The sequence below is a fragment of the Onychomys torridus genome, chromosome 5 (genome assembly GCF_903995425.1).
Source record: "Onychomys torridus chromosome 5, mOncTor1.1, whole genome shotgun sequence".
NCBI classification, from domain to species: domain Eukaryota; kingdom Metazoa; phylum Chordata; class Mammalia; order Rodentia; family Cricetidae; genus Onychomys; species Onychomys torridus.
Window position 1 is genome coordinate 6,272,940 of NC_050447.1, and position 16,269 is coordinate 6,289,208.

Consider the following 16,269-nt stretch of genomic DNA (forward strand, 5'->3'; position numbering starts at 1 on the left):
TGTTTGATCAGTCTTTAATAGTTCTGTGGATACGTCTAGATGCTTTTGACTTTCCTAATAAGAGAGAGAGAAACTGGGTATTTCTGCCTAAAGGATGGAAGTGGACTGAGCTTAATGCAAGGCATGTGCTTTATTCTGTCTCCTCATAGAAAAAGTGAGCAAAGAACACAATCACACGAAGGAAAACACCATCCGGACGACCACCAGGTAGGTGACTGCTGTGCACTGTCAATCCTGTACCCTGTGTGCCCATCAGGTCTGTTTCTCTCCTGCTGGACACTTCTCCCAGCATTCTCGGCTGTTGAAAGCAAGACAGGCTCCTAGATAAACAGAGAGACAAACCTTAGTATTTATTAGACATCTACAAGGAAGGGGCCAGCTTGCCAGGGAGTTCCCATATGGCCCTGTTTTCATTCTTTGCAATAATTTTATGAAGTAGGTGTTCTTTGCAAGAGTTCTTTTGTTTGTTTGTTTGTTTGTTTGTTTTTGTTTGCTTTTTGTTTAATGAGACAGAGTTTCTCTTTGTAGTTTTGGTGCCTATCTTGGATTTCGATTTGTAGACCAGGCTGGCCTTGAACTCACAGAGATCTGCCTGGCTCTGCCTCCCGAGTGCTGGGATTAAAGGCGTGTGCCACCACCGCCCGGCCAAGAGTTTATTTTCTTACTCTTTCGTACTTGGACCTGAACCCAAGGCCTCGTCCATGGTAAATGATGTGTTGCGCTGCTGAGCTTCATCTCCAGCTATCAGAAACATTTGAACCTGGGAGTTTAAATGGACGTCATGGTGTGGAGGCTGGGTCTGGGACTCGGGACCCGAGGTTCTTGTGGCGGTTCTGCTTCACATTGGTGCTGCAGCTTGAACTCACTGCTGCCCACAGTTGTTAACTTGAAGCATTTTCCAGAGGGAAAGGATTTTAAAGCAGATGGAAGATAATGCTTTTTAAAAGTTGCAAGAGAGTGATTGAGTTGGCACAGTGGATAGAGGCATTGCTGCCAAGCCCGGCCACCTGAGTTCCGTCCCTAGAACCTACATGATAGGAGAATATTGACTCTTCCAAGCTGTCCTCTGACCTCCACGTGGATGCTGTGACCTGCCCACCCCATAAACAAATAGTCAAATAAATAGTCAAACAAAAGTGAAAAAACTTTTGTTAAGTTGAAAAGCTGGACACCATATTGAACTGTGTGGTCTCTACTGCTGGGAGCTAGGGCGGGAGGATTGCTTCAGCCTAAGAGCTTAGGCAGCTTAGACAACATAATGAGACCAAGTCTTTAAAAGGGAAACAGATCTGAATGACACCGTAGGCGAGAATATTTCCCATTTGGCAAAGGTTGGTGAGCAGTCAGCAGTGTTCAGGAGGAATGGGGGAACATCAATGTGGGTGCTCACACAGAGCCTTGGAGGACCCCTCAATAAAAAAGTGAGGTAGGCGAGGCGCAACAAGCAGTCTACAGAAAGGGAGCTTCCCTGTGTGGGACCACTCCCACCCTTAATTTGCTCCTGACTTGCCCAAGACAGGAGCCATATGGGGAGCCAGACAAGATGAGTTTAAGGACGGAGAACCAGGAAACTGGTCCAGTCAGGAGTTTGCTTTCTGACTGGTCAGGTGACTGGTTTTATATTTTAAATTCTTAGTGTGTGTGTGTGTGTGTGTGTGTGTGTGTGTGTGTGTGTGTGTGTTTATGTGGGTTTACATGTGTGCATGTGAGTGGAGGCCACAGAACAACCTTATTCACTTTGTTGTTGAGACAAAATCTCTCACTGGCTTAGATCTCAGGAGGGGGTAGGCTGGCTGTCCAGTGAGCCCCAGGGACCCACCTGTTTTGTTTAACTTGGGTTCCACAGGATTGAACTCAGGGCCTCAATGGAAGTATTTTACCAGCTCAGCTATCTCCCAAGCCCTGCACTTTCAGTTCTTGAAACAAATGATGAATGCATGACTTTCTTTTGGGCATGCTCTAAATTGACCTCAGTGCACCATAAGGTGTAGACAGAACGCTCTTGGACTTTAACCTGAGATGTTCTTTTCTGCTCAGTTCAGTACAATTCAGAATATTGGATATCAAAGAGAAACGAACACAAGTCAGCTTGCCTTATGAGTACATAGTACTAGGAAAAGAGCACCTCTGCCCTAGACCAGAAGACTGACCGCCCTGGTCTCTGAGTGGGCAGGGATGGACAGCTGTCTTGTGAAGATGGCCCCTAGATTGTCTTGGGAAAGGAGTCTGGGTGGGAAGCCTATTTTATCTGTACCTTGGATGCCCCAGCAGGAGATTTGAGTTTATGTAAATGCTAGCTTGCTGCCTCCCTGGCATCCTGTGTCTGTAATCTTGGCTGCTGTGTCCCAGAATCCTAACCTCTGACTGAATTGCCTTGATCCATAGTCACCGGAGCACAATGAGTGAGTGACACATTCCCATTGCGCTTCGCTTCCATGGGATTCCTGAATGTCACAGCTCGGACCCCTGGAGTGGAGTGGGAGTGGGGGGCTCTCTTGAGGTGCTTAGTGAAGAACTACTTTTGGATGGGAGGGGTTGGGGGAGGGGCAGTCTGTGGAGGTTGGAGTTTTGGCTGGAGTCTCCTTCAGTCCCCTTGGGAGCCCTGGAGTAGGAAGTGCAGTACAGAGTCCAGGCTGCCGCCAGCGTGGGCGCCAGCTCCTTGTGCCCCAAAAGCTGTTTCCTAGTGGAGCTCCCACTGGGAGGGGTTCACTAATTGGGCAGAAGGGAGGATAGGCAGGCCCCAGCAGCATTCCCAGGGAGTATATGCTAAATACTTCATTACCGAAAGGTGTGTGAGACTGTGTTATTTTATGCTTTTCACGTGTTCTGGAAGAGGGAGGAAGGCTGACATATTCCTCTAGTCTAAATTGTGTTGGCTGGAACTGAAGCATAATTATAGTTAAAGGAGAGTTTTTATTTTTAAGCATTCGGCAAAAATGAGTCAATCATAATTTCTTCTCTTGCTGGGAGATTATTATAAGGAAGAGAAATCCAACTCAGATCTGCCTGAAGCAAAGAAAAAGTTGCTTCCTGGGAGCTCTGACCAGACACAGTTCGGAAGGCAGGATTAGACCCCATGGTTTATAATTCCACAAAATCCTGGGTGTGTTTGTATTTATTCTTGTTAACACCTTGGCCAAATCCACAAAATGATTTCCTTTTTACCCCGTACCTCATGGCTTGAAGTGGAGTCAAGCTGGTGCAGCAGATCATCTCCCACTAAGGACAGCAGAAGATGATAGCTCACTGGATCTCAATTTCTAGTTCCTGACTGCTTTCAAAGGACCTCATTTTGTAAACACAAGGCCAGGATGTGGGCCATGTTTTAGGATATGATCTGTGCCATCCTTCAAATAGACTTACATCAACTCTTCATCTTCATCTCTGTGTTTTTAAGTTTGTAGTGGGATATTTGTTTAGTTACTTTTTAAAGTGAGGGTCTCACCATGTAGCTTGGTTTGACCCAGAACTTTCAATCCTTCTGCCTTTGTCTCCCAAGTGCTGGGATTACAGGAGTGCAGCACCCCACTTGGCCCAGTATCCAATTGCTAGTGTTCATTTCCCAGAAGAAGCTAACTGTTCAGAACAATGGCTCACCACTGAACTCTAGAAGTTACTGTGTAGTTTAATTATGAAGGAAGCCCTGGAGGCTGGCCTGCCCGTACAGTACAGAGACACAGCTTTTCCCTGCCTCTTTGATACTGATGGATGTCCAAGTTCCTCCACTTGGGGTGTCTCCTGCTCTAGAAGTTTGGGTAGTTATGGGCCCTGGCGGCAAAAAGACAATCTGAAGGAAGATGCCGGCTGCTTCCCTATAAGGCCATAGCTTCCTTACATTTATCTATCACTATTGATTTCTACATTCATCACATCCATAGGGCCTGTGGGAAAGCAGAGTAGTCCCCAGTGAAACACACTGTGGCTCGCCATTTCCACCGGCTCTGCTGGGAGGCCAGGGCCAGCTCCTGTGCGTGACACCAGATGCCCCTCAGGTTTTCCATCCTTCCAGCCACAGCTCTGCCCCTCGCTCTTATACCAGAGGCTATAAAACATCAGATGTGGAGAGCAGAAATGGCAAGAGACAGCACTGCTCAGCAGTTTTTAAAGGAGGCTTAGAGGAAGCTAAAGCCTAAGACTGACCACCAGCATGTTTCCGGTCTCATTGGTCCGTTTTTTATACCTCTGTAATGGAGAATTTCAAAGACACGCAGGGGCGGAGAGAGGTACCAGTCACTAGTTAGACTGTTACTGGTTCCCTACCTGTGGTACTTCATGTGCTTCTTTCCTTGGCACCTCTTTCTGTAGATTACTTTGAAGCAAGTTCTAGGCATTAGAATGCATGTGTATTGTATGAATGTGTGTGCGTACATGTGTGTGGGCTTGGTCCCCTGTGCATATACAGCATCATGTTTCTTCTAGTGCTCTCCACCTTATGCTTTTGAGATAGTGTTTCTGACTAGTCTGGAGCTCATCAATTAATCTATCCAATTAATTACCCAGCAGGTCCCCCAGAGTCACCTGTCTCATGCCTAGCACCAGCATCAGATACTGTTTCTGGCTTTTGTTTGTTTGTTTTATAAAGATCAGATTGTACTGTATAGCTCCAGCTGTCCTGGAAGTCACCATGGAGACCAGGCCTCAAACTCACAGAGATCAGCCTGCCTCTGCCTCTGGAGTGCTGGGATTAAAGTGTGTGCCACTGTGCCTTTACTACCTGCTTGGCTTAGTGCTCCAGGTTTTACGTGGGTCCTGGGAACACACATTCCTCATGCAGCAAGCACCTTACCCTCTGAGCCGTCCTCCAGCCGACTACAGACTTCATTTAAGAACTGATTTGATTGCTTTTGTTTTTGTTTTATTTGTTGTGGTACTGCTGTTGGAGCCCATGGCCTCAGACAAGCTAAACCAGCATTCTACCAGTGAGCCACATCCCCAGCAAGAAGTGGTTTGGGAATGCCCTTTTTTATTTTAAAATCCTAAGACCTTAGAATCAGCTGTATAAAGTAGAGCTATCTTCCCAAAAGTAAAGGCAAAAATAACTCACCAAAGTGTACCGGATAGCCAGGCAGAAAAATCAATTTCCTTAGCAGCTGGAGTGATTGCATCACGTGATTCTGCCTTTACCCTGTCCCTCTGCCCTTGTCTGGGTCCTTATAGGGCACCTGTGCTGAACGCAGTCTGTAAATTCTCAAGCCGCCATTCTTTCGCACATTCAACCTTAAGAGTCTAGAAAACTCAAGTGTAAAGAGGCCTGGAGTTCTCGTTTGAGAGCATGTCCTGGGTGTGCCTAATGCCTTCTTCCTGACATACAGCTCAGGAAGAGAGTCCTTGCTAGACTCAGGAGAGTAAAAGGGCAGACCATGGATGAGTCCAATAAAACCCTAATGTTTTTCTTCATGTCCTTTCTACACAGGCCTAGTTTCTACAGGGAGCAGATAACCAACCATCATGGTCATTTGGTAGATAAAACACATGAGGCATGATACTATAACCAGACTCCTAAGTTTAGTAATAAAAAGGAGGCCTGAATCTTCCGCCATGGCCCATCACCCAGTCAGATGCTGGATAAGATGGAAGTGGGGGAATGGACTCCTAGAGTAAGCATCAGATGGCTCCTGGCAGGTGGAGTGGACATGTTCGATGTTGAGTGATACCATGGACTGACTCGTGGCTGCCAAGAACCCTCTCTTATCATTTATTCCCTATTCCCGTTAATAATCCAGTGTCTGTAAAGGGGAGGTCAGACTGCAGGCCTAAAAGACAGGGCCGCACACACCCGGCTCACTTTATTCCAAAAAGAGCCACATGTTTGCCTGAATCATCCTTTTATCCATCACTGTACAAGAAGTGGAAAAATCAGAGAGAAAGACTTGTATTGTACTGTGCAGACCAACATTTAATTTGCCCAATTTTCCAAATCTGAAATGCAGGCTATTTTTCTATGATTTAGATAATGGCAGAAAACATTGTTTACTATAAAGACATATTCACTTGATAGTGTCCAATATAGAATTTTCCTGTGTGGTGGCTTGGATGCATGCCCTTAAATATTTATGATTCAGTAATAGAAATTGCACAGATTGGTAAAAAGCGCCGTGTGCTGCCTCTGTTCATGCAATTTTCCCTTCTCATTTCTCTGGCGAACCTAAGAGAATAATGGTGTTATTACTTTAAAAGTGAAAAATTACTTGGGGAACCCTGAGTGAGACAGAAGCAATTAAGAAAAGAAACAGGAAATGGCAAATGAAATTGGTGATTTTGGGTCTCTCCCTTTATATTCTGTTTACTGTTTATATTTTGTGACTTTAAAATTGAGTACATAGAGAACATCAGTGCATTTAATATTGCATCACCATTAATTTCATGGAGCCCCATTCAATTAAGAGACTATAATTTATTTTTATTTTTCAGTGAAATCATGGTTATCTCCATGAATTTTTTTTTTTTTTTGAGCTGAGGACCGAACCCAGGGCCTTGTGCTTGCTAGCTCACTCTACCACTGAGCTAAATCCCCAACCCCGAATTTTTAAGACATTCTTTCTCTGTATGCTCCCACCGTTCAAAATATTGTCCCAAGAAATGTTTAGATTTTTGGTGTCTCTGATGCTGTCTCCTTCTAAACCTGATGCTTTTGTGCAGTGCGCAGCTGCCTTGGCACATACACTGGCTTGAGAGTCTTTTCACTGTAAATGCATCGTTAGCTTATCTTTAAATTTTCGTTTTTCAAAGAAATTGAAAGTGATTCTTGAAAATCGTTTATTACAGACACGTGAACCTCTTGAAATCCTTTGTACATTTTACTGTCAGTTGTATCTACACTCTCTCACCAAGCTGCGTCCTCCACTGGCTTGCCCATGTGGCCTTCCGGCCTGGCCTCTGTCCTCAGAGCAAGACTACCCAGGTGGAGATAAGGCCATCCCGGAGCTGTCCCGGCCGCAGCTCTCCAGGGGGAGGTTCAGAGTTCCCATCAGGTCTGAAGAGGCTGCTGGTGTCTTTTCTTCCTTCTCCATGCTCTGCCGTGTTCTTCCGACTGGCCGGCTCTGGTCTTTTGTCTAACTCTGGAGTGTCTGGAATGAAGGTAACGGCTGAAGACTCACTGGGAGAGGGGATAGCCAGGGTCTGTGACAGGTGCAGCAGCCGGTGGTAACAGAACCAAAGGCAGGCGTAGTTTAGGTGCTGCCCCCTGCTCTTAGCTGGGATTTCTCTGAGCTTCTCCGAAGCTGTTACTAGATGTCCAGCAAATAGGCAGAAGCTGACCTTTCACAGTGGCACAGCTCTCAAGTGACCGCAGGCTACAGGGGCATCCGTGTTGCGTGGATGTGGTCCATGGCTTGGACATGACCTTGCACCATTGCCATTGCACAGAAGACAGAGCTTCCCCCCCCCCGGGGGGGGGGCTTTCCACAGGAAGCCCCTTGTCTTCGTTTCTGTGTGAAGTCACATTCTCCCTGGAGACCTGGTTGTCTAGGAGCTGACATTTCACACATCCGGGTGTGCTGGGCTCCCTTCGTTTGTCTGCGGGTGGCTTGGGTTGCCCTGGTCTGGCCTCTTCACTTCAGCGGCCCTGACAAGGCCTGCATTGTGCTCCTTGCCCCGGGAAGTTCCTTGGCCCCTGGTGGATGAATGCTGAGGTCCAGCCACCAGGACCTGGGCCCTGAACCTTGGTAATGCCTCTGTACATTTTAGAGAAAACAGGAGCCATCACGCATGTGCGTGCATGCCTGTGTGCGTGCCTTCGTGTGAGAGCAGTTTTTCTCCCACCATGGTTTTGTCTGGTTTTGTCCGGCAGCCTCCCTTCCTTGCAGTGTCTAGACTTAGGAAACCTGTGCAGAAGGTTACAGTGTTGCCAGGTGGTGTTTTGGGGTTTTTACAACTGTAATTCCACACTTATAAAAAGTAAAGCATGGAAACAGTCAAATGGCACAGTCTTTGTGGGAGGTTTTCAGGATAACATGGAATATACACTTAAATAATCACCATCACTGATAGTCAGTCCTTCTACCAAGAGAGCACATTGTTAAGTTTTGTGGAATTTATTTTTATGTGCTCAAAAATTACCAAAAACAAGATCCTACTGTATATACAGTTTTATAATCTCAGTTCACCTAGGCTATGTTATACAATATTTTTGAGTTAGTCAGTGTAACTCAGTTTTTTTCTTTTAAGGTTTGTCTGGTATCATTCAGCATTTCTATACGTCATAATTTACTTAACCAGCCCTGTTACTGGAGATCCAGAAGACCACTCTTCCCCACATGTAACTAATGTTGGGACCAGTGCCGAGAGGGAGGCAGCTCAGCAGGAAACTTGCCTGTCATGCCTGCATGAGGACCTAAGTGTGGCTCCCCAGCATCCTCCCAACAGCAATGCACATCTGCAACCCTAGTGTAGGGGAGACAATACATCCCTGGTGCTCACTGCCCGCTGAGACTCAAGTGTAGGTTCGGTGGGATAACCTGCCTCAAAATAATAAATAAGGTGGAGGTCAATGGAGAAAGAGCCTGTGAGTCAGCTCCTGGCCTTCACATGCCTGTACATATGCACAAAGACAAGAAGAAAGCACTCACATTCTCCAGGCCTCTGCTATAAATTGCCAAGATTTCATCTACCATTCTACCAGGAACTGCCAAGGAGAGCGAGGCAGAGACAGGCCAAAATTATTTGAGACCTGACAAGACATATACTTTCAATTTTAATTTTAAAATGGTTTATTTATTTGTGTGTGTGTGTGTGTGTGTGTGTGTGTGTGTGTGTGTAGCTACCTGTGAGAGCATCAGCTAAAGTTATAGACAGTTGTGAGTTGCCTGACGTTGGTGCTGGGAACCGAACTCAGGTCCCCTGGAAGAGTAGTATACCCTTTTAACACTGGAGCCAGCTCTGTAGCTCCTAAAGAATTTTTTAAACCAGTGATTATATTTGCTATATTAGAGTTAAGACATTTTAATCTGTTGACTCCTGGTCTTAGAGGTTCTATCTGTGATAGGCAGTGTATTCATTTTTCATGCCCTGCTTTTACTGTCATGTAAGTGTGTTAATTCTGTTCCGTGGTTAACCTGTGTCGTATTGTTTGGTTGTTGCTGTTGACTATGATGATGAATTTCAAAGCAAAGCAAAAAGAATAAAGTAGTGGTCACCAAGTCCCCACCTCAGCTGAAGACTCAGGCTCAAGTCTTTTTTTTTTTTTTTTTTTGGCATTCTGTTGCTTGTGTGTGTTATGACACAGGTGTCATGCACATTAGAGAAATGTTCTACCACAGAGGTGTACCATAACAGAACTGTATCCTCAACAAGCCCCCTGAACCTTAAATCCCATCCCAGATGCATCATTCTTGGGTCCCCCCTTTTTTAAGTTTGAGAGAGAGAGAGAGAGAGAGAGAGAGAGAGAGAGAGAGAGAGAGAGAAAGAGACTCTGTATGTGTGAATGTTCATACCACAGTGCACATGTGGAGTCTGTCTGTGTGAATGTTCACACCACAGTGCACATGTGGAGTCTGTCTGTGTGAATGTTCACACCACAGTGCACATGTGGAGTCTGTCTGTGTGAATGTTCACACACAGTGCACATGTGGAGGGCCAAAGGACCACTTTCAGGAGTCAGTTCTCATCTTATACCATGTGGGTCCTGAGGACTGAACTCAGGTCCTTAGGATTGGTGTCAGGTGTCTGTGTTCCCCACAGCTCCACTTCCTGATTCTGTGAGCATGTCTCTTTTTTTTTTTTTTTTTTTAAAGGATGCTCCCACCATGCCATTCCACACCTTATAAAGGGAGAAGCGTCTGTTGTCAGATGGCCCGTCCTGGTCAGAGGCCACCCATGTCTGAAACAGAAGGAAGTACACATAGCCTCCTCATCACCTCCAGGAGCAGGAGCAGAAGCTCAGGTGTCAGTGTGCCTGGCTCCTGTCAGGCTGTTTTTAAGGCCCATGTCCAGATGACCTTTGCCAGTGTACAGAGATTAACTCACATTTTGAGCTCTTCAGTCTCTCTTTTTGAAAATGTATCCACCATGGTGGCTTATCAGCCTCCCAGACCCTGTTCTGAGGTCACAGGGTCTCTGTTTATTATGTGTCTTTTAGGTATGAATAAAGAATGTTCAGGCCCTGAGAGTCAGGGTGGGAACTCAGGGCACTTGGACGTTTTCCGGCCTAATTGCCCTTGGCTGCCATTAGGGGTGAGTGACACACAGGGGAGATCTCTCAGGAGGAGGGCCCTCCTTTCCCAGGTCCTGAGAAGAGAAGGACAGCGCTCCTCTGTTCCATTATACCAGTGTTCTTTCTCATTTAACATTACTTTTTTCATGTTCCATCACTTATGAATATGTTACAAGACAAACATACACATGACATGTATATGTGCACACATATATTTATATATGCTAATCATTTCTTATTCTAAATTGTTACAAATAAATTAATCAAAGAATGTGATATTTAAGGATAATTAAATAGTTAACAAAATAAGCACTCCCTAAGAAAGAAGAAAACTGGAGTAATCATGAAAATGAAGTTGAGGGCTGGTGGTGACTGCTGTCAGTCCGTAGAGGGCTTGCCTAGCATGCATGAAGCCCCGGTCCAGCCCCACCATCCCCCAGCTGGGCATGATGGTGTTGGGCTGCAGGCCTGCACTCCTGACCTGGAGGCAGGTCATGGCCACCTGGGATTACACAGTAAGTTCCCAGCAGCCTGGCATCTGTGAGACCCTGCCCTTAGAAATTGTAATTGGTGGTGGGGTGTAAGTTGAAAATGAAATACAAACTAGACAGTTGTTACTCAGAAATCTGAAATGTTTCAAAACTCAAAGTTTTGTGCACCAACATAGCATCACATATGGAAATTTCCACATCTGTCTCCATGTGATAAGTCACCATCAAACACAGGTGCACTAAAATTATTGTGTGGGATTGCCTTTCCATGTAGGGTATGTAGGACCTAAATGGATTTCCTGTTTAGATTTGGGCTCTGTCCCAAGGTACCTCTCTATTTCTATGAAGGTACTCCACAGCACAGCCCGCTCGGGCATTCCAGGAACACTTAGCCTGCAGTGTTATTTGACTCTTTTTTTTTTTTTTTTTGTAATGGAAAAGCACACAGGTGTACCAGTAGTTTTGTTCTTGATGTTTGCGCAGATTCTCGTGACACTCTTCTAGCATCACAGAATGTTTCTTTTGTTCTTAGATTCCTTGAGGAGTGTTGTAATGAATCCAGCTCTTTCCCTGGTCCTCCTCTTGGAATAAGCTCGTCCTCCAACTAGGATGTATTTGAGAGGCTTTCAGAAGGAATCCGTTTTGTTCTTTAGCAAAGCCTGTGGTCTGCCACTCTAGCAAGCCGTAGCTTTGTTGAGACTTTGCTAGTCTGTTCGTAGTTCCTCCAACCTCCTGATCTAGACAGGAGCTTCCATAGGGACCTTCCTGTAGCCACTTGCATTTTGTCACAGCAGCCGCTTCTATGTGGCCAGAACGTCCTTGAACCCATATGAGGCACACCCTTGGGATAACTCTGTCACCTGTCTCTTGTGGCTTTTGGAAACAGGAAGATTATTTTTTCAACTACAGCTTCCTGATCACTTCAGAACAAACTCAAATCCTTTTAGACATATTTTCTACCCAGACCTTGAGGAGAGAAAATTCGGATACATAGATGAGTAGATAATTCAGAAACTTGTCTTGAAAATGTACATTTTTTCATTCACTATAGAACTCCACCTGTGTGCAGCAGGAGTCGGGGGATCTGCCTTTTGTGTCTGATAGGCCTGAGTCCTCAGGAGGAACTGTTAGAGCGCTCCCTCTCTCTGCTCAGCCGTTGTGTTTCTTATTCACTTGTGTGCATACATGCATGTGTGTGCTCATGCACAGGTGTCCACAGAGGCCAGAAGAGGAGTCAGAGACCCAGGAGCTAGAGTTACAAACAGCTATGAGCTGCCTGGGTGGGCTCTGGAACCAAACCCCAGGAAGAGTAGGCAGCGTTCTAACCATTGCACTATCCTTCCAGCCTACCTGGCTACTTTGAAAACATTGTCATTACTCCAGGTGAAGTTATTGGCTTTCCTCTTCTCTCTCTCTCTCTCTGTCTCTGTCTCTGTCTCTCTCTTCCTCCCTCCCTCTCCCCCTCCCACTTCCCCCCTCTGTATGTGTGTGTACTTGTGGGTATATGTGCATGTGCTTGAATTTATGTGTGCAGCTCACTAATTTGGTGAGGCTCACTGGCCAGCGGACTCCAGTGCTCCACCTGCCTCTGCCTCCCCAGCACTGAGATTTCAGAGCCTGCCACCACGCCAGCTCTGTACAGTCACTGGGAATCTGAACTGAGACATGTGTGCTTGCACAGGCTGATGGCGTTTGACTGGCCAGGCCGTCTCCCAGCCCTCAGGCTTCTCTTCCAGTCTGCATCCACCTTCCTTCCTTCTTCCTTCCCTGGCTCCGTCCTTGCAGTCCAGTGGGAACTCCCGCACTGCTGGTGCAGGAAGAGAGGCTGTGAGCCCTTGGGCTTTCTGCTCTGCATGGAGACAGGTCCCGCTGGCCCTCAGATGTTCAAGGTGGAAATATGTGTGCCACAGCCTGGCACTTAGTGAAATGCATCACTGTTTAGAGCCGTGATCTTTTATGGACTGCTTTATTATTTATTGTAAATCTTTCTTTTTGCAGCTCTGTGCTGTCGACCCTGTAGACTATGCTGTGTGGGGCCTGGCTTTGGCCCCTCTGGATAACAGGACTACCCCTTCTTATCTTAGCTCATAGATTTGCTACAGGGGAAACATGATCATGCACATCCAAAACTGTTTCACTTTTATCCAGAAAAGAAACTCAAATAGACAAAAGTTTAGAAGATGTCTTTCCTAAGCAACAAAATAGAAAAAGAAACAGGTGATTTGGGTCTATTGGAAGTTCACACAACTCCTACCTGTGGGTGCTGTTTCTGGACTATTTAGATGAACTGACCAGGTTGCCTGCCTCCATCCAAGGCCAAAGGGAACACACGACAGATGATGCTATTAAGTGGAAACAACTGAGGAGCCCTGCCCCGCTGGGGATGACTCCTCCCACCTGCCACCTTCCCATCAACACAACCAAAGTTCCATCTTCTCTTTCTTGCTTTTTATTTTATTCTCCCACTTACTTAGCTAGCTAGCTATTTATTTTTCCTTCCTTAAACTTCCCCTTCCTGGTTGCCCTGGCTGGCCTTGAACTCATTAGGTAGCTAAGGGCAATCTCAATCTCCTTCCTGGTCCTCCTGCCTCCACATCCCATGTGCTGAGTTACTGAGAAGTGATCCACCACACCTGCTTGATTGGTGCTTCGGTTGGAACTCAGGGCTCAGTGTATGCTGGGCTATTGCTCAGCCAACTGAACCCGTTTGTAGCCCCACTTAGCTCACCTTCTGATGATGGGCCTTGTCTTAGTTTGGGTTTCTGTTACTGTGAAGAGACACCATGGCCTCTGCAACTCTTATAAAGGTAAACATTTAACTGGGGTAGCTCACAGTATCAGAGGTTTAGTCCATTATCATCACATTGTGACATGGTGCTGGAGGAGCTGAGAGTCCTACATCTTGACCTGCAGTCAGCATGAAGTTATCTGAGACACTGGGTGTTGCTTGAGCATATATGAGACCTCAGAGCCCACCCCCACAGTGACACACTTCCTCCAACAAGGCCACACCCACTCCAACAAAGCCACACCTCCTAATAGTGCCGATCCCTATGAACTGATGGGGTCAGTTACATTCATACCACCACAGCCTCTTTATAGTAAAAATTACAAAAGACTGGGTGTCTGTAGATCACGGGGCAAGGGCCATGTGATAGTCACAGACTGGCTCATTTTCTGGAATAATTTGTAGCCAACCCAGATTTCCATCTCAGGGATTGCACAAACTTCCTTCCCTGTCCATTGTGAAGTCTGGCTTATGTCCTTCTGTTTTTCTCCCTGTGGGGAGGGCCCCAGGTACCTTCGAGACTTTCCCCCACCAAGGAGTAACTGGCAACCTCACCATCACTTGGCCTTGATGCCTTGAGCACCACTTTGTCCAGCACATTGAGAGCTGTTGGACTTCTGTATTTCACAACCCACTGTCCTGTGCAGCTGGAAGCTACAGATGTAGGGCTGGACCTTGACATATGGCCAAAGTAAGACTACCTATGCTTAGAGACCCAAGTCCTTGTGGCTGGCACTCTCCAAGGGTGCTTTTCCTCCAGCATGGGGAGGATGTGAGGATGGTGTTCATAGCTACAGTACCCTGGATACCTTAATACCTTGTCCTTTTTATATGTTTGAGACGGGATCTCATTCTGTAGTACAGCCTAGCCTGGATCTATGTAGTTCAAGCTGGCCTGGAACTTGAGGTCATCTTCCATTGTTGAGGTTACAGGCATGAGCTACCCTGCTTTACCCTTCTGTCTTCACTGAGGCCCAGCTGAGAGCAGCTTGCCTTCAGAAGCAATGGGTGGGCATGTCTTAGGGGCTGCAGAAGTTTTAGAAAACTGGGACTCAGCTTAGCTTTTAGAAAGAAACCAACTGGGTCAATTTCACTTCCCTGTACTTCCGTTTATAAAAACACAGCTTGCTCCTGCTCCCTAGGAACCTGTATATTGAGACAGCCTCTCTCTACCACTGCTCTTCTGTTCCTTCCTTACATGTGCTCTGAGAAGGACCCGTGGGTCTGTGTTGTTCAGGATCCTTAGGTATTCAGAGACTGGGGAAGTTAGAAGGCGGATAATGAAGGCAGCCTGCCTGAGTTCAAACTCAGCTCTAGCTAGCATGGACAACTCATCACTTCTCTAAGAAGTCCACTCATCTGTATGATAGGGATATAATAATGGTGGCCATCCTCACAGGATCCTCTGAGGATTACCTGAAGCCACGCCAGAAACAGTGTGAGGGTGTAGAAGGTCCTCAAAACTGTACTATGTAAACCTTTCTAAACCTTGACAGCACCACTAGATGGATGAGTTCAGAGCCGCATTCTCAGTGGTGAGACTCAGGCTGGAGGGATTGTTTGACGAAGGTCGCTTAGTCCACCCATGCCAGTGGCAATGCAGAGAATTGCAGTGGTCTAGCCTGAGACTAGTGCTGTGTTAACCTAGTTTCTCATCATGGATAACCTTTATTGCCTTGTCTTGTAAATGTTTCTGCATTGATCCTCTGACCCCACAATACATAGGTGCTCCTTTTGGTGTTTTTTTGTGTTTGGCAAGACACTTTTCACAGTCTGTTGCCTCCAGAGAAGTTTTTCTGTGCAGGATGAAGCTGGCTTGAAGAGTAGAGAACTTACTTGAAAGTAGCTTTGACCCGAGATCACTTTCTTTTTTGACTCAGTTTCCTCGGAGGGCTGCACTGCTCACTCATGGGACCTGTGCTGTGGAAGAGGGTAGCAAGATGCAGCATCCGCTCCACATCCCGCCAAACCCAGGGGGTTCTTTGTGGAGCATGGCAGCCTGTGCTTGCTCCTCCTGGGGGTCTCGGGGCTGGTGCAAACAGCCTGTGCTTCACCCGCTCTTTCCTAAAGCCTTCCTCCATCTGCATGGCCCTCTGCTGGCTTGCAGAACGCCCCCCAGCAGTGCCCCTTGGAGTATGGACAATGGTGTAGCCACCTGCCTGGTTTTCTTAAGCCCCTCCTGGCTGTCTACGGTGATCAGTGACTGAAAACAAAGTCCTGTCCTGCCTCCCTACTTACTGAAGACACTGTTCTCAGGCCGTGCATCTGCTCGTCAAAGCCATGCTCCCAGCTCTGGGGTCTCTCTCATCTCTCCCCATGTGGCTGTCTTGCAGCTCTACATGCTATCTGTCCTCAGTCCATGTTCCTCAGGCTGCTTGGAACCTGGTGACACTACCCTCCTTCAGATCATCTGGGCCCCTGGCCAGGCCAACCTCCCCTATCATACAGAGCCCTTTTCCTGCACTGCCTCAGCCTCCTGCCCCACTTCCTTGCTAGTACTTTCTAGCTGGGACATCCAAATCTGCTGATGTCCTGATCTCCCACCACCATGGTGGGTGTGACTCTCATGTTCCCAGGCCCACTCATCACAAGCACTCACCAAGTAGCTGCTGTAAAACTGAGGACAGCCCCTGGCCATAGCTGTAATAGTTACCCATAAAAGTGGGCAGGGCACAGTTCTCAGTGGTGTGAATATTTATGAACACACTTTCAAGGGCTACTCTTGGGATTTCAGGGTCCCCAAAAGGAAGTTTCTACTAGGTCCCCTGAGCCCTGGTATTTCAAGGTGGCCCAGCCAAGTGTGGTGCCACGTTTGTGCAACCTCAACAGCTGGGAGGTAG

The 16,269-nt window shown here is 46.8% G+C and overlaps 1 protein-coding gene across 5 annotated transcripts in view; it reads left to right on the forward strand.

Annotated features, from left to right (window-relative positions):
- Window positions 1-16,269, forward strand: part of Znf827 (zinc finger protein 827) — a 173,963-nt gene that overhangs the window by 91,941 nt on the left and 65,753 nt on the right. For all 5 annotated transcript variants that reach the window (XM_036187405.1, XM_036187406.1, XM_036187408.1 and 2 more), the window contains exon 7: window positions 150-207. In XM_036187405.1, coding sequence (XP_036043298.1) covers window positions 150-207 — 58 coding nt within the window. The remainder of the gene's footprint in view (window positions 1-149; window positions 208-16,269) is intronic.